At 55.1% G+C, this 24,850-nt stretch overlaps 1 protein-coding gene across 10 annotated transcripts in view; it reads right to left on the bottom strand.

The window, feature by feature from the left end:
• The window catches only part of Gse1 (Gse1 coiled-coil protein), a 361,982-nt gene that overhangs the window by 17,364 nt on the left and 319,768 nt on the right, over positions 1-24,850 (bottom strand). For 6 of the 10 annotated variants that reach the window (XM_076915970.1, XM_076915969.1, XM_034522890.2 and 3 more), the window contains 2 exons: positions 10,883-11,101; positions 1,877-2,076 (listed from right to left, as the gene is read on the bottom strand). In XM_076915970.1, the coding sequence (XP_076772085.1) occupies positions 1,877-2,076; positions 10,883-11,101 (419 nt within the window). Of the gene's footprint in view, positions 1-1,876; positions 2,077-10,882; positions 11,102-11,992; positions 12,144-24,850 lie in introns of those variants that run through there. The other 4 variants (XM_076915971.1, XM_034522893.2, XM_076915975.1 and 1 more) reach the window with 2 other exon arrangements.

Below are 24,850 nucleotides of genomic sequence, written 5' to 3'. Positions count from 1 at the left end.
CTGTGGCAGACAAGATATGTCTGCAGAGCTGCTCAACACAGCTGCATCCATGAAACGCAGCGGCTGAAGAGGAGGGAGCTGTCATTCTCCAGTGATTAGAGCAAGGTCTCCACAGCTGGGCAAGTGGGACTTGCCCGTTAGCTTCAAAATAGACCATTCTTCATTCATCTCTCCCGAGGCTTTCACTGCCTGGTCACCCTGAGAAGGGCCCTGGAGCCATGGCCTGCCTTGACTCCCAACAGTGGATGGGGCCTCCAGAGTCCCCTAGTGACTCACGGCCACACTACAGGGAGAGCACATCCTCCCGCCCTCCTGGAAAGGATTAAACTCTCTGCTGAGCTCTGAGCATCATCCACTGTGCTTGGCGGCCTCCCTGGTGGCGAGCAGGTCTCGTTAACCGCAGCACGAACTGCTGGAGCGGAGCCATCATGGCCTTCTCTGGGTTACTAAATGTTTCTGAGGCAGTGTGGATCCTCTGAGGATGGTGACAGGCTCCGGGCAAAGGAGTCACAAGGCAGAGGCACTTGGAACCTCCTCGTTCTCCAAGGGGGACATGCATGAGGTGTCTTGGACATGGGCCAGCGGAAGCTCCCGGCCCAAGGCAGGAACAGGAAGTGACCTCCTACGAGCTTCTCTCTCAGGAGCAAAGCCAGAGCCAGCCAGTCACCAGGCAAGCTGGTTGTCCAGGCAGGGAAGGGAAGCTCTATGGGGGTTTGTATCAGCTGACTCATTGTCTGAGGTCAAAGCTAAGCTCTGGGAGGAGTCCACAGACAGGAGATGGTGGTGACAACTTCTCTGACTTCTCTTAAAGCCAGGACAGGATGGGTCTAGGCTTCTCTGAGCCGAGATTCGATGACAGAATCTCATAGACAGGCTTCCCAGGGTTAAGTGTGACTTCAGCCACAGGAGGAATGTTCCAAGCCTGGCCCCCCCAAGCTTCAGTCAGGAACCTGGTGGATGCTCCAAGCACTTTACTGGGGACCAGGGACACCAATCAGACTGGCAGGGCAGATGAAGCTCACACCCTGCCTATCCTCCCCTCCTCCCTTCCATCTTTGTGGTTTAATTAGTACTTCCTAGCAGTACAAACCCTCTGGGAATGGGGTTGGAGAATCCAGGGAAAGCCACAGCTGAGGGCGGCTCTTAATTAGCAAGATCCCCTCAGGGTGGGCGCCAGGCCGGTGGAAGGCCCAGCAGTACAGGGGAAGAAGCTCTGGGCACAGGCTCCTCCGTTCCAGTCCAGTCAGGTTAGTGTACGGTTAGCTGGAGGCTGCAGACACAAGATCCCTCGTGCTGGGATCAGGGACTATAGAGTTGGCCTACAGTTCTGCCTCTACCCCTCTCCAAAGCAGTGACAGCTATTGTCTACCCAGAGACCCAAGGCTCAGATACCACCTCAGGCATTTTATAGTCTTGTCTATCTCAACCTGGTGCCTCTGGGTCAATCTGTCTCTGTAGACCCCTGAAGAAGTGATTACCGCCAAGGCCCCCAGAGGACACAATAAGACACCATCTAAAAGTAAAGGGGCAGTCCTTGGCAGGAGAGCCTCGGCAATCCTTCCCCTCCCCTCCCCTCCTCAGGCTTAGGGAGGCTTCTGGCCCCCTAAACCAAGCAACTGTGTCTGTGGTACTGTCACAAGCCTAATGCAAGGATTACCTTAATCCCAGCATCTTCCAGTACTGGGTGTATGTGTGTATCAAGCCCACCTCGCAGAAGAGTCTGAGGTCCAAGGTGAGAGGCCAACCTCACTCCTAACCTCAAGTTCCCAACAGAGCTGTGGACAGAAAACTGCCTGCAGGGACAGAGACACACAAACACACACATACACACCTCCCCATTACCCCCACTATGCCCACTCTGGGCGGCGCCACTCACCTGGCGGCTCTCGCTTCTCCAGACTCCATTGACAGTTTTGGTGGGGGCAATCGTAACCACCGGAGGAGTGCTGGGGACACTGTGACCCCCGGGAGGGACGATGATGGGGCCCATGGGCACTCGCTTGGGCGTGCTAGCTGGAGAGCTATGGTTGGTGGCTGGAGAGGACACTGGAGATGACTCGCTGCTCAGTGAAGACCCTGTGGAAAGAGAACACAGAAGCTCAGGGGCTGTGCATGTCACCGACACCCAATGCATCCATGCTTTTGCCATTCCAGTATGCTCACGGGGAGTGAGGCCCAAGAGCAGCCAGACAGGGAAGGACCGGCAGCCATTCTGTGGCCAGCTTTGCTGGCCTCCCTTGTCAAACTGCCTCTCAGGCGTGGAGGTGGACAGCTATTTTTACATTTAAAAATCTGAGATGGGCTGGTGAGATGGCTCAGTGGTTAAGAGCACTGACTGCTCTTCTGGAGGTCCTGAGTTCAAATCCCAGCAACCACATGGTGGCTCACAACCATCTGTAATGAGATCTGAACACAGCTACAGTGTACTTACATACAATAAACCTTTAAAAATAAAAATCTGAGATGTCATTAACCACCATATTGAGTGAATACTACTATATCCAGAACAGCCCAATCATCCCAGAGAAGAAGCACTGTGCTCTCGTTCCCAAACAACCCCAGCAGCAAAAGGGAAGAGGCAGGTAGGCGGGGGCAGCTTAGTTCTTGGGGTGTTGGTTCTGGCAGGACTTGATAGTCAGGAATGATCTCAGTTACTAACACAGCCCCCTCTTTCCCGGGACAATCCTGCCACTTGGGGAAACATGGCGCTGGACTCTTGACGGCCGAGACCCTTATGTAACTTGTGTAATTGTGCAGCACAACCCCTAAGTGGTTCCAGCCAAGCACACCTCTTGCTCACAGACTACCTATCAGGGCCTGACCTCAGCAATGAGGCCTCATTGCCTGAAGCTTAGGGAAGGGACTCTCGGTTCTCAAATAGTTGATGGACCCGCTGTCTATGACCTGAGAACTCTGCAGTCCCAAGCAGGCGGAGCCAATCCCAAGGCTGGGCAGTGTGAACCCAGCACAGTGACAGTCGGAAGCAGAGCAGCAGCAGCAGAGGAAGGCAGCTGGGCTTAGAGACACACTGGCTTGGGAGGACAGCTTCTGAGATCTGACATAGGCAAGCTACAGGTTGGTGCAGCCAGGCCTGGGGACTGAGCAAGAACCTTGGCTACCATCAGCGAGCTACCACTCATGAGCTGGGGAGGGCTTGGCATCCTACATCTTCCTGGATTCAGTAGGAGGGCATCCCTCTGTGCAGCTGAGCAGGACAAAGGGCCAGAAAGCCACGCCCTATGGCTGCAATGCCAGCTCTCGTATGTGTCCAAAAGGGAGGGCTCTTGTCAACCAAACACCCCTGAGAAAGTCCATGCAGTCTCATATGATGCATGCATGCCCGCAGCCCTGGGCTACCAAGTCCCAGCCCTGCCTATTCTATACTGGAATGTCCCGACAAGGCCCTGAGCCACATTCAGGAGAGGACAAGAACAGAAAGAGTCAAGCAGGATACAACCTCTTTGCTCAGAGACAGACCCTCAGAGGGTGGAACACAGTTCCTGGGGGGCAGAAAGGCAGGGGCCCAACTTTTCAGACAGGGTCTTACTATACAGTGCAAGCTGGCCCAGAACTGACAAATCAGTTTGTTTCCACGACAGGCGAAAAATTTAGTCACTTTCAAATTATTTTTAGGAATCCTCTAACGCCTAAAACAGCAATCTGCTCAGGTGTGCCACAGTCCTCCCAGGAGAGCCATGGTTATGATGCATACGTCTAATATGTTATCAATTTCTGTGTATGCGGAAACCTGTGCGTGCAGGTGCACGTGTGTGCAAACGTCCATGCAGAGGCCAAACTACATCCTTGGGTGCAGTCCTCGGGGCACTGTGTACTGTTTCTAAGACAGGCTCTCTCGCCGGCCTGAAGCTCAAGTCAGACTAGACAGAACAGAACGACCAGGGGGCCCTAGGGCTTCATGTGTCCTCATTTCCCTGCTGTGTGATTGGGAGCAGATGATACCATGCCTGCCTTTCAAACAGGTACGTGCTAGGGCTCGAGCATTTTACTGACTGAATCATCTCCCTAGCAACTCCTGCCCCTCCGCCCCTTCTTTTAGGGGCAGATCTCACTCTGGAACCCTGCCTGGTCTGGACTCATGGCAATCCTCCTGCCCTAGCCTTTTGAGCCCTGGGGTGAAAGGCAGAGCCACCTCAGCAGAGTCGGTTCCCATTCAATCGCTACCATCCGCTTGGGAACATTTTTATAATCTTCAGCCATGCCCGCCCTGCCCCTGACATCCAGCAGTCTGTGTGCAGCTCTGCGGGGTCTGGGCATTCCCTGGCCCCCTCTGTTGAGGTGTTTCCTAGACCAGAACTCCATCTGTACCTCAGAGTTGCTGACCTTCACTGAGGGGGACTAGTCACCAATTCTTCAGCCAACCGACAGTTGCCCGGCCCTGCCTGACGGCTACTGTGAACAGCAGCTCCCTCACTCTGCACAGACACTAACACAAGGGCAAGGAATGTGTCGTCTGCACACGGGAGTAAAAGACAGCTAACATTTGCACACGCAGAAGGCCACCACCCGCTAAAGCAGAGGCTGTCTCTCACATTATCCAGGTGCCTGCAGATGCTGGGCCACCATTGAGGCCTCTGGGCACCTGCTGAGGGGCTGGGATAGGTAGCAGAAATGACACTCCTCAGGGAGGATCAGATGTCTCAGGTCAGTAAGCAGGGACCTCCTAGCTCCTCTGAACCCCAGTTTGTATGAGGGGCAACCTCTAAGCTCAGCTGGCCCCACTCTGCTCCTTCCCATGCTGGCATAGCCTGGCCCAGCAAGAGACTAGTGTGGGGCTGGCTCAGAGAGGATGAGGCTGGCCATGGACAATTAGCGGCCTAATCCCATCGGAGGTGGAAGGCAGAGGCCAGCGCTCACCAGCGAGAGCCTTGGGATCAATACCTCACAAGGCGCTGCCAATTAGTGAGGCTGGCGCCTGGCTCCCGGCCCTGTGCTCTCTCGCTGCGTGCTGCCAGAGCAGGCAGGTCCGCCATCGCCATCGCTGTAATTAACTGAAGCTATTCAGTCAGAATGGCGGAGTGGGTCAGAGAGCCGGGGCCGGGCCTGCAGATGAAGAGGTGGAAGGTGCCTGCGTCACCTTTGCTGACTGACCCCACACCCCACAGTGAGGCCAAGGGCCTTTGGGCAGCCTGTGTTACTAAGAGCCGAGACCCCCAAAGGCAAGCGCTTGGGTGGTGTTAGCCAGCTGGCGTAGATATGAACAGGACCACACAGACAGTTGCTGACATTACCTGCATGGCCTCTTTTCCTCTGTGTGTGTGTGTGTGTGTGTGTGAAATGGTTTCAGGTGCCTTCTTTAACTGCTCTGCCTGTATGTATTTACTGAGTCTCTCACTGAACCCAGAACTCAACTGGAATGGCTAGCTTACCTAGGGGCCCTTCCATCTCTGCCTCCTACACAGGTTCTAGAAATGTGAACTCAGGTCTGGACATCTGTACGGACTATCCGATGTCTCTGCTGGCAGAAGTGGTCCGGCATCTCAGGGGCTGTCCCTCCCCTCCCTGCCAACTTGAGTGACCTCCCACCAGTTAGCTGTGGGGGTGGGTGTCAAGGAACAAGAAGTAAAACCTGACCAAGACTACCTTCAGCTGCTACCTGGGCAACATGAGTGCTGGCAGCGAAGAACCTAGGACCAAGGGCAGAGTGACAAGCACCAGGCAGGAAAGCCCTCTGGAGCCTCAGAGTGGGGCACAGATAGCCAGGCGTGCAGCAGAGAGCTCTGGAGGAAACATCGAACATGATATACAGCTGTGAGGAGACGGTCAAAAGGAACCACAGGGTGGCCATATGCTGCCAGACAGGCCTCTCCTGCTCTGACAGCAGGTCTTCATGCATGTCACAAGCCCTGAGGCTGGGTGGCCTCAGTGGCCGTCTGTGAGGGAAGGGGGGGCTGGTGGCGGTGCCGTTTAAACCCTAGTCAGCAATCAGGAAAGGGCTGTGATTTGAGAGGAACTAACTTTCCAGGGCTACCTAACGGGCAAAGAACATGACCAACCACCACAGCACCGGTCCTAAGAAAATGAAGCTGCAGGAGCCAGTGAGGATCCTTCGGGCTGGGCTCTGCCCCACTGCCGCCATGTTGGGACACCGTGAAGATCGTGGGGGTGGGGAATAGAAACAGTAAGGAGATGGACTGTCATCCTGATGCTCATACCCTGCTTGCCTCCGGTCACCTCCGGGCCAGCTGTGGCTCTGGACTCTTTGGATGGCTCTCCCTCCCCTTCCTGGTCTCTCTCCTCCACATTAGCCAGCCCTGCTGCTCACACCTGAGCCACAGGCAGATGGGGCTCCAGACACCCGCGGAGACTCCTCCACCTTGCCAGCCGCAGACTGACAGGCAGGCAGGCAGGCATGCCAGGCAGGCCATTTGTTTGGTTGTTTTCTTTGAAAGAGGCAGACTTCAGGGAGATGCATACAGGGTGTGCCTAGGCCCGCACCCAGCCCACCCTGTAGCAGACACGCAGGCAGGTGGGGGCTCTCGGATTCCAAACACAGAGGGATGGTCCCCAGCCTCTGCCTCTAAGGGGCTGGGTATGGGTTTCACCCACCACCCACGGTAACTTGATGCCCCTTGGTTATGAGGCCTGGCAGGCGGCAAAGACTTCCGGAAAGCTCAGAGCACAGGGGATGTCTAATCAGAAGCTTAACCACTGTAAGCTACCTTTGTCACCCTGTTCCCCACAGATGACAAAGTGGCGAACAGCCAGGTATAAGACGGCTCTTCCGCCATGTGCTTCCTGGGAAACAGGCGGCCCAAGGCCCCAGGTGTACTGCGATGGAGGGTACACAGAGCTCTGGTGCTGTGTGGGCCTCCCGACGATCAGCCAGGGACATGTGGGCTCCCGTCGCAGCCCCACCACCCGCACTCAGCAGACGGCACCAGGGCCCCATGGGAGATGAGCAGATTGCCACACAGCTTGGGCCCCGCCTGGCAGCACCCAGCTTCATCTCTCACGAGTGGGGGCTGTGATAGGGGCTCTATAGCTTGCTCTCATAAAGGCCAGGGAGACTCTGCTCTGAGAACCGCCTTATGGGGTCAGGCTGGTGGCTGGAGACATGGCTCCAGGTGGGAGTTCACAGAGAATCCCAACAACCCTTAAAAGTAATGTAACAAGTCCGCTGAACACTCTGGGGGACCTCTGCCCTTCAAAGCAGCTGGGCCAATGTCACAGAGAGACGGAAACCCCCACAGGGTAGTATGATAGACAGGGCTGGTAGGAGTGCCCAATACACACAGGGGAAAGTGAAATCCATGCTTAAGGGCCTCTGGGGGGGAGGGGCAGCGCCACTCTGAGGAAAGGATGGGTCCCATCCTAGACAACTGAGAAGCTGGAACTGCTGCCTGTCTCACACCTGGATGGAGGCAGCTTCAGGACAGCTGAGCAGCCTGGGGATATTGTTCGGAGTCCGTGGTAATGGGAGTGGTGTAAGTAGCCAGGGTAGGATAGACCCAGGGGTCCAGCCTGGGGCTGGCCTGGAGTCCACAGTCCCAATGCTCCTTCCAGAAACCAGTATAGATGGCAGGGTGCTTCCTCTGCCCTCCGTCTTCTTGGGAAGCCCTCGCACAGCACCCCAGGGAGGCCAGGAGATCCATAGCAGTGGGGTCCCACCATGGCTGACCAGATTCCCCTGGGCGCTCCCAAGTTTAGGGAGTGGGGGATGGGGTGGGGCATAATCAGGGGCAACAGGATTGGGAAATGATGGTGGGGGCAACTGGGGAGCCCCAGAGACAGCACTCAGGAAGGAAGTCATCCGCTTAATTACCTGATCTGTATCTGTTTTATGTGGTCTCACTAGATCAACAGACTATCAGAGGTTATCTGTTGGCCCTGGGCGAAAGCAGAGGCTCAGAGTCAAGCCAACCTGTCAGGGCACACAGCAAGTGATTAAAAGTGCCAGGATGTGATCCTGGCCAGGTAAATTCCCAGCATCTTCTGGCAAACCTTGGCCTTGCCTTAACTTAGAGACTTAAGCTGTGACCCACACATGGCCCATTTGGGTGCGACGGAGCCCACAACCTGGAATCCCCCCCCCCCAACCATGGGGCTCACAAAAGGTTTGAGAGGAACCAGCTTCTCTTCTCTCCCCCTCTGCCTTTCTCTCGGGGCAGAGTAAATGAGCCGTCGTGCTGATCACGTTGTCTGGATTGAATTTTTAAACTGCACCCCTGAGACACAATGAAGAGAGACATCGGCCGCAAAAGCCTAGGGAAGCCCAGTCAGAGAGCTAAAAATATAACTGTTTCCAGGAAGGGTGGGCACGGGGCAGAGTCTCAGAGGGACGGAGGGGACACAGAGCAAGGCCCATGTGGGGTGACAGTGGCAGAGGCCACCGCACCTTCACTCCAGAGCCTTCTTCCACTGCTTGAGGAAGCCGAGAACCACTACTCGGGCGCAGCAGCTCAGATGCCTGCCCTGTGGGGGCCTCAGAACGAGAGCCTAGAACTGTCTAAAATGAGTGTTCTCAATCCTCAGGCTCGGCTTCCTCTCCCAGTGACAGAGAGGCAGGAGAGGCATAGAGTGAAGAGCCCAGAGAGACACCAGGTGCTGGGCCCAGTGATGGTGCCTGTCCCACCGGCTTCCCCGTGTGATCAGTATGGGAAGGATGCATGGCCTGCTCAGTGGGTCAAAGAATGGAAGCGCAAGGCCAGGGACCATGGGGAAGGCTAAGGCCAGAAAGGGGGTAACCCTGTGGGGGACACAAAACAGGTTCTGGAATGTCAGAGAGGAGGTGTAATAAACACTGAGCAGGACAGGTTATCCCGCTCAGGGGTAGCACTTACACGTACACACGAGGCCCTAGGTTTGATCCCCGGCACTTTGTGAGCTGGGTACAATGCTGGATGCCCATCCTCCAATGATCAGAGACTCAAGGTCCCCCTCAGCTACACACAGTTCCAGGCTAACCTGGGCTACAAGGTCCCCCTCAGCTACACACAGTTCCAGGCTAACCTGGGCTACAAGACATCTGATCTCAAAAAAAAAAAAAAAAAAAAAAATTAAACCAGGTGGTAGTGGCACATGTCTTTAATCCCAGGACTGTGGAGGGTGAGAGGCAGGTAGATCTCTGATTGTGAGGTCAGCCTGGTCTACAGAGTGAGATCCAGGACAGCCAGGGCTACACAGAAGGCCTCTCAAACAAACAAACAAACAAACACCCCCACCACCATTTAAAATATGGCTTGGGGAGTGAGGTAGGTATTCTGGGAGCACCTGCTTAGCCAGACTTCCAATAAGCTGACAACCGGCAGCCCAGGAGGCAAATCCAGACCCCCCACAGCTCTCAAACCAAGCTCCCTGGCGCCCTGGTGGCTTATTAAGCCAGGGCCACTTGCTTGAAATTCTTAGTTCCAACTGTCCAAGTCCTCAAAAGTTCTCGACAGCTGAAGGTGGCAGGGGACAGGAGGATTCACAACGTGACCTCTGAGTGGCAGCGTTAGTATCTGTACAACATGCCATCCCAGCAGCACCAGGGTCAAAACCGGGGTGATAAAGAATCACTCCAAGTCCTGGAGACAGACGAGAAACTGGAGACTAGCAGGTAGGCCTTAACCTCGCTGTGCTGCCAAGACACCTAGTTTCCAGTTAAGGTAGCAGACGAGGGCCCAGGCCCAGCTGGACACCAGTGTCAGGATGTCCCAGGGTCCCTAAGCTACCCTGTATCCATAGACACTAAGCACCTCAAGCCCGAGGTCCCCATCTGCACGTGGCGAGGACGCAGGAGACAAGCCGGCGGAGAGAAGTCTCAGTCAGCAGCACTGCCAGCCGTCACTTCCTTGTCCTGGCGTGGCACAAAGTCCCTAGGCATCAGATGGCCAGGTCACAGCCAAGAAGCGACAGGCACAGTAGATAACGTGCCTGTTGTTCACCACTGACCATGTTTCCACTCACTGAGTCCTGCAGCCTCTGGTATTTGGCCTGACCAGTAAACCCTAGGATTGTGCTAGACAACGGGAGAGCCCAGGGTGGCAGAGGTAGGCAGATCAGCTTCTTACTCAGGGTCACCAGAACCCGGCCAGCACCCAACCAAGGTGGACCGGCTCCGTTGTGGTCCTTTGTCAGAAGCCTTCCTCCACTGGGTGGACGGACATGGAATACCTCCCCTCCTGCTCTGGGCCCCTCACCTCTGCCAGCCACCAGGGCAGAGAACTCTGGGAAATCAGGAAATCCTGGCCTATTCATCCAGAGCGAACTTCCATTCCTCTGCAAGCCTGAGTGTAAGCAGAGCCACTGTGGCTCCTGCAGAACCCCATGGCCTGGGGCCTTTGAGACAAGGCAGATGGCTCCTGGTTTCCATACTATGGCCACCTGCCTCTCCAAGCAGTGAGTCCAGGAGTTGCCAGAATCTCAAGAGCTCACGTGTTGAGGCATAAACCGACCCATCTGTGCCATTGGTAGTCCTCTGATCAGCACGGTCATCACAGGACACAAGACGTGTCCAAAGCCAGAGCCGAAGGGGACCTAAGAGAACCTTGTGTCAACGAGACCAAATTCAGAAAGAGCCAGCCTTTGCCCAAAGCCACACAATGTCCCCAGCTCGGGAGGTTTCAGAAGGCGTCCCCAATGGCAAGTCCGCTTGCCCACCAATGAGCTTCTACAGTAGCCATTGAAGCTGCGGAGGGCAGAGGCAGGCAGAGAGGAAGGCACAGTGAAGCAGGGTGCAGGGCTGGCGTCAGATGTCAGGGGTCAGGGCCAGAGGTATGATGACAGCTGCACCCGGGCCAGCTCTGCCTGGATGTGGTGGGGAAGGGGAGATGCAGGTGCACCACAGGCTGCAGACAGCTGTCTCCTGTGGCCATGCCAGCCAGAGAGATGCACAGTGGGCAGGGGACATCCCACGAGCTAGTGGCCGGGTGCCTCTTACCTCTGGGCTCCTCTGCCTGTTTGGCGAGCTTGCGCAGCGCGGCAGCAAAGCTGGAGGATGGCGCGGCCTGGGCCGACAGCGCACTGCTGGTGGCCGGGCTACCGGTGGGCACCAGGGCGCCATTGAGTGGCGAGGGGGTGAGGGGGTTGACGGTGGCGGTGGTCCTGGTCGCCGTGGAAAGCATCCCTATTGAAGGGGACTTGGACTCATGGCTCATGCCTGAAACAGGAAAAGAAGAACCAGTGTCACCCAGAGAGCAGAGCGCCAGCGCCATGGCGCCGCAGCGGCATGCAGCGAGAGCCGGGGGCCACGAGAGCGGAGCACAGCCAGCGTTGCAGACAGCGGATCCATCCCCCACAGTCCAGCTGGCCCCCATGGGTCTGAAGACACCCTGGTGAAGCTCAACGCTGGATCAGCTCCCCAGAGCCAGGCCTGTAGAGTACCAGGACGCGCCATATGCAGGGTCCCACCAGACCCAGGGGTCGAGGAGAGAGATGAGGCAGGGGCCAGAATGCCTGATAAGACAATGCAAGCAGCAGCTGACAGGCACGGAACTGTGACATCTACTACAGCATCAGAAGGCCGGCTCAACAACTGCCCCATAGTACAGAGAAGGAAAACTGAGGTCTGTCTGTGTGGGATCAATGCATACCCCCCAGTGCCTAAATCTCTCTCAGGCCAGGTCCAGTCTCCTCCTCATTCTCCTCATCTCCAATCTCCCCCAGGCATGAGGGGATGATGGCGAAAGATACAGCTCACTGCAGGTCCTGGTGAAGCCCTTCCCTAGGTCCCAGGGTCTGAAGTCACTAAAGAATGAAATCCACCTTCCAAACCACTTTGCAGCCTGGACAGACTGGCCTCTCCCACAGAGGGAAGATGAGCCCGGGGCCACCCCACACTTCTTTCCTTCAGCTTTTCCAGTCGCTATCCGGTATTGAGCTGCTTCCCGTCATTTGTGGAAGAGGCCCAGCTTCACAAAGACCGCACCACAGAATAATTTCTCACGAACATCCCATCGTCCCCTGGCTCCTGCTTCCTCCAAATGGGTGCCCCCAAAATAAGGCCAGCAGGACAGAGGCTTCACAAGAAGGACACTGAGGTTGTGCGTACCAGCAAAGGCTGCTACCGGGCAGCAAAGGATTCCCAGAGCAAGCAGGCTAGCTTCCAGTTGTGGCCAGGTCCTGTGGTGCATGGGGTCATGTCTCGGAGCAGCAGGCTGCTGAGCCTTGAGGCTGACCTGCCTCCATACCAGGCCCTCTCTGTAGAGAGGATCGGGTAGCCATGGCATCCTGGGAACAGCTCCTAAGATCCAATCAGGGTGTCTCTCTAAACTAGTGGAGTTCTCAACCCGTGGGTCCTGACTTCTTTGGGAGGTTGAATGACTTTCTCACAGGGGTCACCTAAGACCATCGGAAAAAGCAAGCATTTGTTTATATTACAACTCCTAGCAGTTGCAAAATTACAGTTACGCAGGAGCAATGAAACCATTTTTATGACTGGAGGTCACCACAACATGAGGAACTGTATTAAAGGGTCACAGTATTTATTAAGAAGGTTCAGAACCAGTGACGTAGACAGTCACACAGGGAGCTTAGGAAGTGGCCAAGCCTAATATTAAGCCATTGTCTATCACCCCTCTTTGTGATCAGCATCTTAGCTATCCTTAGATTTCAGGGAATGCAGACGGTGAAACTGAAGGCAGGAGCATACTGAGGCTGAGGCCAGGTGCACCGAGGCTGGCCTGCTGCCACAGCTGAATGGTAATGTTCTTACCCCCCTCACATCCCGAGGCTCAGCCCGAGCCCTGCCTCATCACTCAGAACTACACGACTCCAGTGATTTAAAACATGTCCCCAAGTCTTGTCACTCATCCCTGCAAGACACAGAGACAGGTCTGTATGTGAACGGCTCTGACAACTCACTTCCAACGAATACATTGTTTTAAGCTTGAGGAGGATTGGGGGGGGGGGGGAGATAACCCCTTCTTGCCTTCCAGTCCCTGGAGCAGATACGCAGCACCTTGAGCTGGACCAGCCAGGATGAGCCTTTTCTGTCATGGGCCCACAGAGACTCCAGGCACTAGGAGACCCTAACCTACTTGCCACACCAACTTTGGAGCATAGGATTGGGAACAAGCTGCTCACCTGAGCCCATCAGAAGCCAAGAAACACCAATCTGCCAACAGACCTGACCCTCAGCCTCTGCTAACGCCATGAAGCCACCTCAGGAACCATCACAGGCCTCCACCCCTCATTCCGTTCAGGGACTGTGTCCTTGCACTCACTCCATAGATATGAGTGGGTAGGTCCAGCACAAGGGTGGGCCAGAGCAGGACCCACTTCCCACTCCGGGGAAGAGCTATGTCCTGTGTGAAGCAAGCTGCTTCAGACCCAGCAGGGGGATCCAAGTGCCTGTACCCCACCCAACCACCAGCACCAGGCGGGCAGCAAGGCAGATGAGATGCTGGGAGCAGCAGCTCACTGTACAGCTGCAGGCCCATCCCCCAAATCTGAGGAGAGGACAGTGCCACGGAGGGACCCTTAAGATGCCGAGGGGTTCGAGCAGATATGCTGGGCCCACCAGGCTTGGCAGGATGGCAGATAAGATTTGTTGTGGGAAGGACCTCCCCATATCACATGCTATCAAGGTGCCCCCATCATGTTCCTGTGGGTGACCCAGATAGAACCCCACCCGTCAGAGAGCAGGGAACGCATTTGTGGGGCCTCCAGCAGTCTCCTGCCCAGGGCATGGCTGCCCCTCTCTCCCACCCTTGGGAGGGGGGTGTCCCCCAAGCCTAGGTCCTGGAGGTATTAGTATGTTCCCAGCTTGGGAAGCTGCTCTGATGTCAGCTCACTTAAAATAGATTTCCAAATGAGCGGCTTCATTAGGGGGAGTCTAAAATTAACACCATTCCTCACATGCGCACACGGGGCTGGTGGGGGGAGGGGTAGGGAGGGACGGCCTCGGGTACCCAAGAGGATACACTGCCAAATTTTCCTGGGGGGGCGGGGGGAGCTGAAGAGTTCCCTTTATTCACTGGACTAGACCCATAAGGGGATGGTGTCTGTACTGTGCCTGAATAAGAAGAAGAAGAAGCCATTTCAATAGGCAGGTACCAGGGTCCACAGAGGCTCAGGTGCGGGCAGGCAGGGGCAGCGGAAAGGAGAGAGGTGGGCACGGGATGCCTGCTCTCCCTGCCCTCATTAGGGGGTATTTATTAACTTCTCTGCTCCTGGCCGTCGACTGAATCCTCATCTACGGACTGGCTCGTGTGAATTCATTATCTTAACAGCTGGGGAATAAGCTCTGTGGTACAAGGGGCCGTGATGGATGAGGCCCGGGCCGCCTGTGCAGTCCACGCTCTCCAGGCGAGCAGCTCAGTGGGAAAGCGAGCCGAAATCTAAGTGGCCTCCTGGGCACTCTACACCGGCTCCTTCAGGCTGCCTCGTCCAAACATTCTCTCTCAACTTCGCCCCGGCTTTCTGGCTCTCCTGCCAGAAAATAGCTGCGGGGGGGGGGGGGGGGGGGACAGCCAGGCTGCCTCCGTGCACCCTGCCTTGCCTGCCCAGTTTCTAACATGCCTTTAGGTTTCCAACACACCCAGATGCATCAGTACCAAGGAAGGAGACCCCAGGGCACCAGGCGGGTGATACTGATCAACTCACCTCTCTCTGGTCCTGCACAGTTGACCCCCCAGCAGGCTTCACGGGGGTGGGGGGCTGGCTAGAGGGGGTGTCTCCAATGCCACTTCCCTCCTGCAGTACGTCAGGAGTTATTAATCAGCCCAGCCTCCCTCCCGTTGAGGCCGGTAATTACCGTCCCTTTCATCCCGGCTCCTCCCGGCACCAGACCTCAGGCTTGCTCCTTCTGCTCTGTAATTACCAGCTAATAGCTGAGATGAATTTTCTGAAGGCCTAGTTCAAGCACCAATCCGCCCCCCTCCTTCCCCCAGCAGCCCCTCACCCTGGGGTAATTACACCCAGGGAAGCTGTGCCCAGCAGAGGAAAGCTCTCAGGCAGTGTGGACCTGGATGCTCTATCTGCCCCGTCCGACATTTTTCATTACCACACACTAAAATGTTTTGGAACAGACAGAGGCTGGGTCAGCCCAGGTGCCCCGCCCCTCCCCCTGTGATCCCCGCCCCCTGTGAGCCCTGTGTGGCCCAGAGGGCGATGCTTCTGCAGCTCTAACAAGGCTGGGGTCACCCTGCTGCAGAGACCTGGCGGCTGCTGCGGTAGTGTGGGGTGCCACGTGATCCCCAGAGCCCGGACGGCTTCATAATAAATTCATTATTATGTGTGCCGCTGCTGCCGACTTGTTCTGAGCGCACCCATGTGGGGCAGCTTCTCTAGGGCGGGGGGGGGGGGGAGGAGCAGGGAGGTCTGCTGATGTTCAATGGCTGAGTGTACCCCCCACCCCCGGCTGCTAAATACTGTCCCATCGTGGCTCCCAAGGTCAGCTCCCCCAGGAACCTCCTCGCAAGGCATCAGAGCCAGAGAGCAGAGCAGATGGTGACTTCTGACCCAAGACAGGGAAAGCGGAGAAAGCAGCAGGCGAGTGGGGGTGGCCTGGGTATGACAGGGGCTCTGATCTGTGGGTCAGGGGGGACAAAGCAGCCAGGCAGATGAGGGAGAGAGACAGGAGAGGTTACCCACTTCAGCACTGGTGACAAGGACAGGAGGGGCCACCCACAGCACGAATGGAGTGTCATGCATGGAGTGCCATAATGTGTAAGTAGCCTCTGGGGTTCCCTGCAGCCATGGGAGGGCAGATGGGGACCCTTTGGTACCCTCCCAAGCCTTTCCCTGTCCACCAACCACCAGGCTGTCAAAAGGCCCTTCTGGCTTAGTGTTCAGAAAAACTTGGGAGTTTTCCACATGGTGGATTGAAAAGGTGCAAAGAAAGGGGTAACAGCGAGGGATGGCACTTGAACTCCGGGTGCTGAGGCAGGGGGACCACGGGTTTAACGCCAACCTAGACTTGATGAAAACTCGTCTTAAGAACAAGTAGTGAAAAGAAGGCTGAGGGTGGGTTCAACAGTAAAGTGCTCTCTTAGCGTGGAGAGGTCCTGGGTGCAGGACCCAGTATGGCTGGGGGAGGGTCAGGGGGAGGGAGGGAGGGAAGGTGGAAGAGCCACGAGGCTCTGTGGTTGCAGCAGCTTTCGCCCTGCACAAGTCAGTATTCAGCCAGCTGACACCACCGGCCTCCTAGGAATCACCTGACTAGGTACAAAGCTACGGAGGCTGGAGTCTCAGAGGTTCCCGGGCGGCAGCAGGGATGAAGTCTGGCAACAGATGGCAGCGACATTTGACGCGATTATTCTAAGTGGCTGCTGTGCTTCATGAGAAGCCTAGCGTGGGCAGATGAAGGAGGCTGCACAGCCACCCACAACCGGCTCGGCAAAAGCCACTGGAGAAAAGCGCCCTCCCTCCCCGAGGTTGGGAGGCCAGTGGTGGCCACTAAGAAAGTAACAGCTCAGAGCCTGGCACCATCCCGGGATGGTGACAACAGCGGGAGGTGATACTGGCTTGGGGCCAGGTGTGCGCACATGGCTTCTATAACCGGAATTCAACCCACAGGTACCTTTCGCATCAGCAGACCCCACACACCAACCACAGCGATGGGCAGGTGAGACAGATGGGCCACTCACATGGCTCAGCAGACAAAGCTGATTCTTTCCTTCCCAGTGTTCCCTTGTCAGCTGCTTACTAACATCGGGGACAGGAACTAGGGACCTCACTATGTCCTCTCCTCAGCCTGACTTCTGTCTGGCTCAGCCTGCCTCCTGGACATGGAACTCTGCCATTACCCAGTCCAGTCTGGGTGTTTTACCCAGAGGGCAACTGAGGCTGGAGAGAGACACACCTCATTTGGGCTCAGAGTTTGTCACCTCTGTCCCGCACACTGAGTCAGCACCCATTAGGCAGGGGGGATGGGAATGGCCCAAGGAAGGGTCAGAGACCCTTCACCTTGACAGTGCAGGCAACTGTCCTGGGGAGCCCACCACGCGCCATGCCTGTTACAGAGGGACGAGGACAAGGTGTGTGCAGCTCGAGAGGCAGGCAACATCACCCAGCAGCCATGCCTGCCACCCCAGCGAGCCCCAAGTGGCCCATGGCACCTTCAGGCTTCATCAGTTACCAAGAGCCCTGTCGTGACGCTGCTGGCCTCCTCCCCGAGTCCCCAAAAACAAACACTCAAGCTGTCCAGAAGTGAGGCTCCCTGCCTCCCTCCATGGTATGCAGGCCAGAGGCCAGCAGGTTGATGGTCAGTGGACACTGCAGCCATGTGACACCCAGCTCCCCAGGGATTCCCAGGCTCCACCAAGGCAGGCCCTCCACTCCCATTTCCTGTTTTGGCTGGAGGTTGAGCAGACCTCAGGGGGCTACTTGGGAAGAGGGGACAGAGTGTTACCCGAAAAACCTCTCCCCGGAGCTGGAGAGCAGGGTGCATAACAGCCACCTACCAGCATTATCAGCAGGTGCTACAGGAGGTGGTCACAGATGGATTCCCGAAAGAGGGCTGGGGACAGCAAGGCCAGGCTGATTTCCTCTGGCCAGGAGATAGGTGCATACCCCAATGGAAGCCATGGTTTTTGCCTACAAGCCCCTTGTTCCCAGCAAGCCGATGGCTCCAACACAGGCTGGGCACTTTTGAGGGTCACCCTCGGATTCCCAGTGCAACCGTGGGGAGAACAGATGACCATGTTCTGCTAACATAGGGGGCTGAGTGTGTCTCCAGCCTAAAGTCATGTTGAAGTTGTTTAAGTGAGAGCCTTAAGGGAGTTTGGGTCAAAATGAAGATTCAGTTTCTCTCAAGCTGCTGAGTCACAAAACACACAGATTCCCAAATCCAGGGTCCCAGTGCTGTGTCTAGGCCTCAGGCAGCCACACTAGAGCCTGGGCAGTCGGAGTCCATAGGAGCTGCTGGGTCCCCCCGGGGTGCTCAGGCTCCACGTTGCTAGCTTGCTGACTCAAGAGGATGTAAGGAAGGGGCCCATCCAGGAGGGTCCCTCTCAGTCGGTAGCAAATTCACCCGCCACTCCAACCAGATTCAGGATTTGCCCCAGATTATAAACAGTCAAGTGGCTTGTTCCGGGGCCTGCAGGAAAGGTCCGGGCCACCAAGCCCAACAGTTCAAGTGTGAAGGAGGAAGGAGGCTCAACTTCCCACAGGTTGTCCTCAGACCTTCACACCCACACAGTGATGTACACACACATAAAGGAACACAACGGAAACTTTAAAAGGCCCCTTTTGGGGACTGGGATGTATCTCAGGGGCAGCCTGCTCTCCTTAGACACAATGCTCCATTCTCACAGCTCCCCAAAGCGGCAGCTGGGTCTTTGGGGCTTGGATATAAACTGATGACTGCACATCGAAGTTCTTTGAACAGCCACTTCTAAGTAACGCCCCGCCCCAACACCATGTATGGGGACAGAGTCACTCAGGGATCGAGGGAAAGAAAGTTCCAGTACAATGCCTCAATATCAGACTGGTCTACCATCTTCAAAACCACCCAATATGCCATGCCCAGACACCATTAAATTCACAACTGAGACGGGGACGGGAAGAGGATGGATGGGGTGGGCGTGGGAGGGGAGCAAGTACCCTTAGGCCAAGATGGCCTCCTCCATCAGAGAAAAACTTCCTCCACAAACAGCTGCAAACCAGGGTAAGTATGTCACTGTCTCCAGGGTGCACCCCTGAGTGACCAACCACTTACATCCAAGTCATCTTGGCAACTTAAGCATACCCACATCCTGCAGAATTCTAACTGGAAACCTTTGGCAAAACTGGGCCCGAGGGCAACCCAAACTTGACCCTACCCTGCAGCAGGCCTGAGGAAGCTCCCTGGGAGCCAGCCTACGGGAGATTCCCACATGGGCAGACAACCCTCACAGTCAAGTCTGCCTAAGCACAGGACCAATTCCTCTCGACATTTCCACCCAGGGGCAGGTGAGAGCCGGCAAAGGAGCAGGTGGCATCCGTCCCACCAGGCCTTTATGTGTCACTGTAGGCTGCATAGTCCTGACCTGAAACGAATGGGACCAGCACCTTTCAAAGGTGGAATATCCGCATGTTCACAGTAAGCTAGCTACCTTGGGGAAAAAATTCCTGTCTACATTCAAGACCCAAAGCTGTTTTCTACACACAAAGACACGTGGCCTAAAGTGAATTTATTTACTTTTTATTTGTATGTGTGTCCATGCACAGGGGCCTGAGGCAGCCTGAATCTGGAGGGCATCGGCTCCCTACCCCACCCCACCCCCGGGTGTCAAGGAGAGGCCCACCATGGGTTATGGGAACTTAACTTTCACCCCCTCTGAGAGCAGTAATTACTCTAAGCATGGTTTCTCCTGGCCCAAGGCCGGAGTGACCCCAGGGCCTCCCACACACCAGACCAGTAACAACTGGCCAGCCACATCCCCAGCCCTGCATGGTAATTTTAATCATTTGAGGTATGAAACAGTTTCGAGGTATAGAGTTTTCTACTGTGAAGCGACGTCGCTGTTTACAACCGGTTCTGATATTGGAGTGGTTAGGGGTTTCAGCTCAGGGTTGCTTAACTTGTCTTAAAGACTTAAGGGGCTTACCTCCAGATTCCCTTCTCCAGCCTAGCCAACGAGGGAGTCCCACTTGAGAACAGTCATGCAGGTAGAAGGCTCGATGCATAAGGTACGAACGAACACCATCAAACTTCCAGTCAACTTCTCAGAATCCCTCCCCCCCCCCAGCCTACTTCCCAGAATGCCTCAGGCGCACTTCCCAGAATACCTTAGTTTATTTCCCAGAATTCTCCAGCCTATTTCATGGGCTCTGGCTGGAAACAGCTGAGCATGGTGGCAGACACCTTTAACCTCAGCAGCAGAGACAGAGGCAGGTGAATCTCTTGTGGGTTCAAGGCCGCCCTAGTCAAGTTCCAGGACAGCTGGGGCTACAGGGAAACCCTGTCTCAAATAACAACAACAAAGCATTCACACTCCCAACAAATTCAACACTGTCGTGGCTGGCAAAGTTCCCCTTGCAACCAGCAGCTAACTGTGGACAGCAACTGCTGCCTGGCACCACGACAGAGGGGCACCCCAAAGACATAATGAACAAGTGTGACAATCTTGCATAAGGTCAAAGCTCAGTCATCACTATTACACAGTCAGTTGGCTACAGTTGTCCAGCCTGGGCTACAGAACAAAGTTTGAGGGCTCTCTCAAAACAAAAAATACAAAGCCGGGCAGTGGTGGCGCATGCCTTTAATCCCAGCACTTGGGAGGCAGAGGCAGGCGGGTTTCTGAGTTCGAGGCCAGCCTGGTCTACAGAGTGAGTTTCAGAATAGCCAGGGCTACACAGAGAAACCCTGTCTCAAAAACAAAAACAAACAAAACAAACAAAAAAAAAAACCAACAACAACAACAAAAAACCCAAACAAACAGAGGGTGGGGCTGGGGAGATGGAGATGGCTCAGTGGTTAAGAGTTATTGCTCGTGCAGAGGACCTGGATTGGGTTCCTGGCACCTACTTGGTGGCTCACACCATCCAATACTTTCTTCTGGCCTCTGAGTCCACCACAGGCTCATGGCATACATATATACACAGTGGCAAAATACTGGTACTGGTACATATGAAATGGAAATAAACAGGTCTTTAAAAAAAAAATCAAAACCAAGAGCTCTCTCTGTGGCAGCCACCTCCAACACACAAAAGCTGGGGTTTCCACATCTACCATACATGCACGCGCACACACATGCACACGCGCACACACACCCAAAAAAGAAACAAACTGAAGTGTGATTTTTACCCAGCATGCACTGCTTTCTGTCATAAAGTTCAAAGAGTAAGTTGAGACATCAGAAGTCAGGGACTTCTACATAGCACCTTGAACTCGGAGGCTTACAAGCAGCTAGTGAAACCTGAGCTGTTCTTTAGTTAAGGGCCACACCCCGTGCCTAAATGACAAGGTCCGAGGCCCCAGGACTAAAGGCATGGCTCATGTACACAGTTCTGCTCACCAGACACACACTCAGGAAAAAGAGAAGCCAAGGAAGGGTCACCTGGATGGGAAACAGTTACGGCATACGCCTCCCCAATCCAGGGGAGGTCGGGTGTCATCAGAGGCATTCAAGAGAGCAGCCCATGGGTCCCCAGCAGTTCAGAGAGGCTGGTGGCCATGTAGGCACTGGAAGGCAGACGCTTGAACCATTTCCTCAGCTGTGGAGTGGGGAAGCCAGACTTTGCCACCAAACAGGTGGCAGAAGACAGGGGCAAGGGGGATAGCCTAACTGTTTGATCTGAGGTTTCTGCACCTGGAGATGCACCTGCTACTATCGGGGCCCTCCTGCCCTTACACAAATGAGAAAAACACCATGCACGGAGTGCACTGACAAAAAACAAAGGCAGGCGCACACCAGCAGCGACTGGGAAAGATCCACTCTTGTTTACACAGACCCTTCGTTCCACACCAGCGACCTGTCCCTTGGGGAGAGATCTGAAGTCATGACAGAAGAGATCTTGGAGTCTGGCTTCTCATCAAGCCTGGCACACTGCCCCATGGGTCCAATGTCTGACCACAAGCAGGAAGCCTGGCTGGAGAGACCCATCTGTATGCAAAGACCCAGGTTATCCCCAATTGGCCAGAGATTGCCTGGATCCGGGGTGCCCGCTTGCCCTGGGAGATGCTAGAAAGACTCCTGCCCCAAATATGTGGCAGGATACTGCCAGGGCCTGGCCCCTAACCCCCTACCCCAGGAAAGGGACAAGCCCAGGGTTAGTTGAAATTGCACCTGCAGCCCCAGCCTGCCCCTCCCCCACCCTTTGCGAGCCTGCTGGTTCTCAGCTCAACACATGGATTTTCCTTTGGGACGGCTTAACCTGTCCAACATCAATACGGCTCTGACCAAAAGCTCACAGATCGATGCCTTTTATGGCTGCCTGCAGCCGCAGGCCCACCGTGTGATGGCCGAGGGGCAGAGATGAGGGGGCAGTGTGTGCTGGAGTGACTCCCCAAACCCAGGCTCCCAAGTGCAGCCCACAGATCCCAAGGGAGCAGGAGGTTGGGTTTTTGCACCCAGGCATCTGAGCAGGTGGTGGGGTGAGGGTATCTGCACATAAGCATCTGAGCTGGTTTTGGTGATCCCACAGACAGGTAACTGTCCAGAACAGTCGGGTAACTCCACACAGCAGAATGGGACAGGGACTAATTTATACCTAGAAAAAGGGTCCCCTTGTCATTTAATATGGGGACAGAGGACCTGTATCTGTGTTGAAATTACAGGGACACCATCACCCTTTATAGAGCTTGTGGGTGCCAGGGACACCTTAAATACCCAGTAACAAGCACTTAACAGCTATGCTACCTGCCCTAGACCAGAGGCCACCACTGAGAACCACAGCCCAGGCTACATACACACAGGCTGAGAGATGCATACCAGCCGGTTGACTGGTCCCCCCACATGTGTTAGCCCCTCTCTGACTGCTGGCCTCGGCCCACTGTCTGAGGCACGTGTATCACTAACTGAGCTTCCCTCAACCCCACCCCCGGAATCGGGACCTCTACATGTCCATCTCACAGTCATGGGTCCATGTGTAGCACCCTCTCTCTGACCCAGCATCTCCAAAGCTCCCGCTAATCGTAACTTAAGAACAAGCCACAGAGCAACAGCGAAGGGTTCTGGGCATACTTAAGCCAGCGACGGGGTGCCCGGTCGTCATCTCTAGGGGAGGTCAGTCCAGTATGAGGACCAAGGGTGTAAAACAGTGCAGAGGCCTAAAGCCAAGCATGGGACTGTTTGAGAGTTCAAGACCAGCCAGGCTGTGCTGCTACACGCTTGAAATCCCAGCACTGGGGAGGCAAGGAAGGCAGTGTCTGTGACGGCTGTGCAAGGCCAGGCTGGTCTACACAGAGAAACCCTGTCTTTAGGAAAAACAAACAAACAACCCCCCCCCCCCAAAAAAAAAGCTCAAGACTAGATGTTACAACTACTGCCCAGGAAGCACAAGGCACTGGTTTTCTCCTCAGCTGTACAAAGGTGGTGATGGCTCGCTCACTCTGTAATCCCAGCACTAGGCAGGAGAACCAGAAGATCAAAACCATCCTCAGATACTCTTGAGGCCAGCCGTTGAATAGAAGACCTTTATCACACAACAACAAGAGATTGAGATCACCAGCCTGGGCTACATGCAGAAAGCCTTACAAAAATAAATTAGTCTGCTACTCCAGGTGTGACACATGCCTTTATAATGGCACACTTTTAATCCCAGCACTTGGTGGAAAGAGGCAGATACCACAGACCGTGAGTTTGAGACCAGCTCGGTCTATGAAGTTTTTCAGGCTTGACTAGAACACAGCAAGAATGTCTCAAAAAAACAAAAACAAACAAACAAACAACATAAGACTGGAGACAGCTCAGCAGTTCTGAGCACTTGCAGCTCTCGGAGAGAATGACTTAACTGGCAGAACCCACACGGTGGTTTCCGACCGACCGTCTAGATTTCCAGTTTCAGGGGATCCAACGGCCCTCTTCTGACCTCCGCGGGCACCGTACACACACACACACACACACACACACACACACACACACACACGCGGTACACAGACATACATGAAGGCATTCGCATATGCATATAAAAACCAATCTTTTATTATTTTTTTTCCCTTTTTCAAAACAGGGTTTCTCTGTTTCTCAGCCCCAGCTGTCCTGGAACTCAAGAGATCCACCTGCCTCTGCCTCCTGACTGCTGGAATTAAGAGGCCTATGTCACCACACCAGGCAAAATAAATCTTTAAAAATAAATAAATAACAAAATACAGATACCAGGTCCCACCCCAGAGATGGAGATTCATCTGAATGGAGGCCTGGCCTGGATATGAGTGGGGTTTTTTTTCTTCTCTTAAATTGTAATCAATTATGATCCTCCCAAACCAGAAAGAACAAGCCCTTTTCCACACACCCCATTCTCCAGTTACTGATGGCCCCTTCCCCAGAATCCCTAACAGCCAACCCCTTTTTCACAGTTCCGTGGTGACTAGAGAACAGACTCTGGTGTCCTCAAGATCTATCTGTTACCTACAACCATTCCTTCAGTCCTAGTCTCCCTGAGGCTGTCTGTCACTCCCCTATCCTCTAAAAGGATGGGCACCGGAGGAGGGAGGGGCGGGTGTCGCCTGGAGCCGGCCAGACCCAGGGGCAACCTGCACAGGGACAGGGACTTGCCAGACGTGGCTGCTCAAGTAGCTTTATCTGGCTGGGGTGGAGGGGGTGGAGGGCACGAAGGAGCTGGTGGGGAGATGAGCTGCAGAAGCCAGATTAAAAGGCCTCCGGAGCGCACGCTGGCGGCCGCCAAGAGCTGCCTGCCTTTGGCTGTTCTCCCGTTTCATCTGTCTGTACACCTCCCAGCCGAGAGAGTGCGAGGCCGGGTTCAGGAGGCGCTCGATAAATTCTCATTGACAGGAACACTCAGAAACGTCACCTCCCAGGCTGTGGCCTGTGTGCCTGGGGGGGTTGGGGGGGGGGAGAGGAGAAAGGCCAGCGTGGGAAGTGAGGCCAGCAGTACTGGCGGGCTGTGCTTGGCCAGGCCGTGGAGATCTGAGACTCCATGGGGGCAGGAATTAAAGTGAGTCGGCAGGTCTGCCGCACAGGCACCGGGCTGAAATGTCACCTCAAACGCGCTTCTCTGCAGGTTAAACATGCTCTCTCGCCCCAAGATCCCAGGAGAGGGAGGGAGAGGGAGGGAGAGGGAAAGAGGTGGGCTGGGCCTCATAGAGGGTTTGTGGCTGTTGCCACAACACGGGTAATTAACGTGCTCCCCCCACCAGAAGGCTCCTATCCAACAACACCAGGCTTTGGAGTAACCCAGGCTGGGCATTCCAAGGCTGCAGATGGGGCCAGGAAAAACCGGCCTTGCTGGCTCACTCCGCAAGCCCCTGCGGGTTCCTGGGGGCAAGGGGGAAAAGTGGCAGCAGGCTATTACTCACTGC

Source organism: Arvicanthis niloticus, chromosome 18, assembly GCF_011762505.2.
Source record: "Arvicanthis niloticus isolate mArvNil1 chromosome 18, mArvNil1.pat.X, whole genome shotgun sequence".
Lineage (NCBI taxonomy): Eukaryota > Metazoa > Chordata > Mammalia > Rodentia > Muridae > Arvicanthis > Arvicanthis niloticus.
This window is presented reverse-complemented; position numbering and strand designations above follow the sequence as displayed.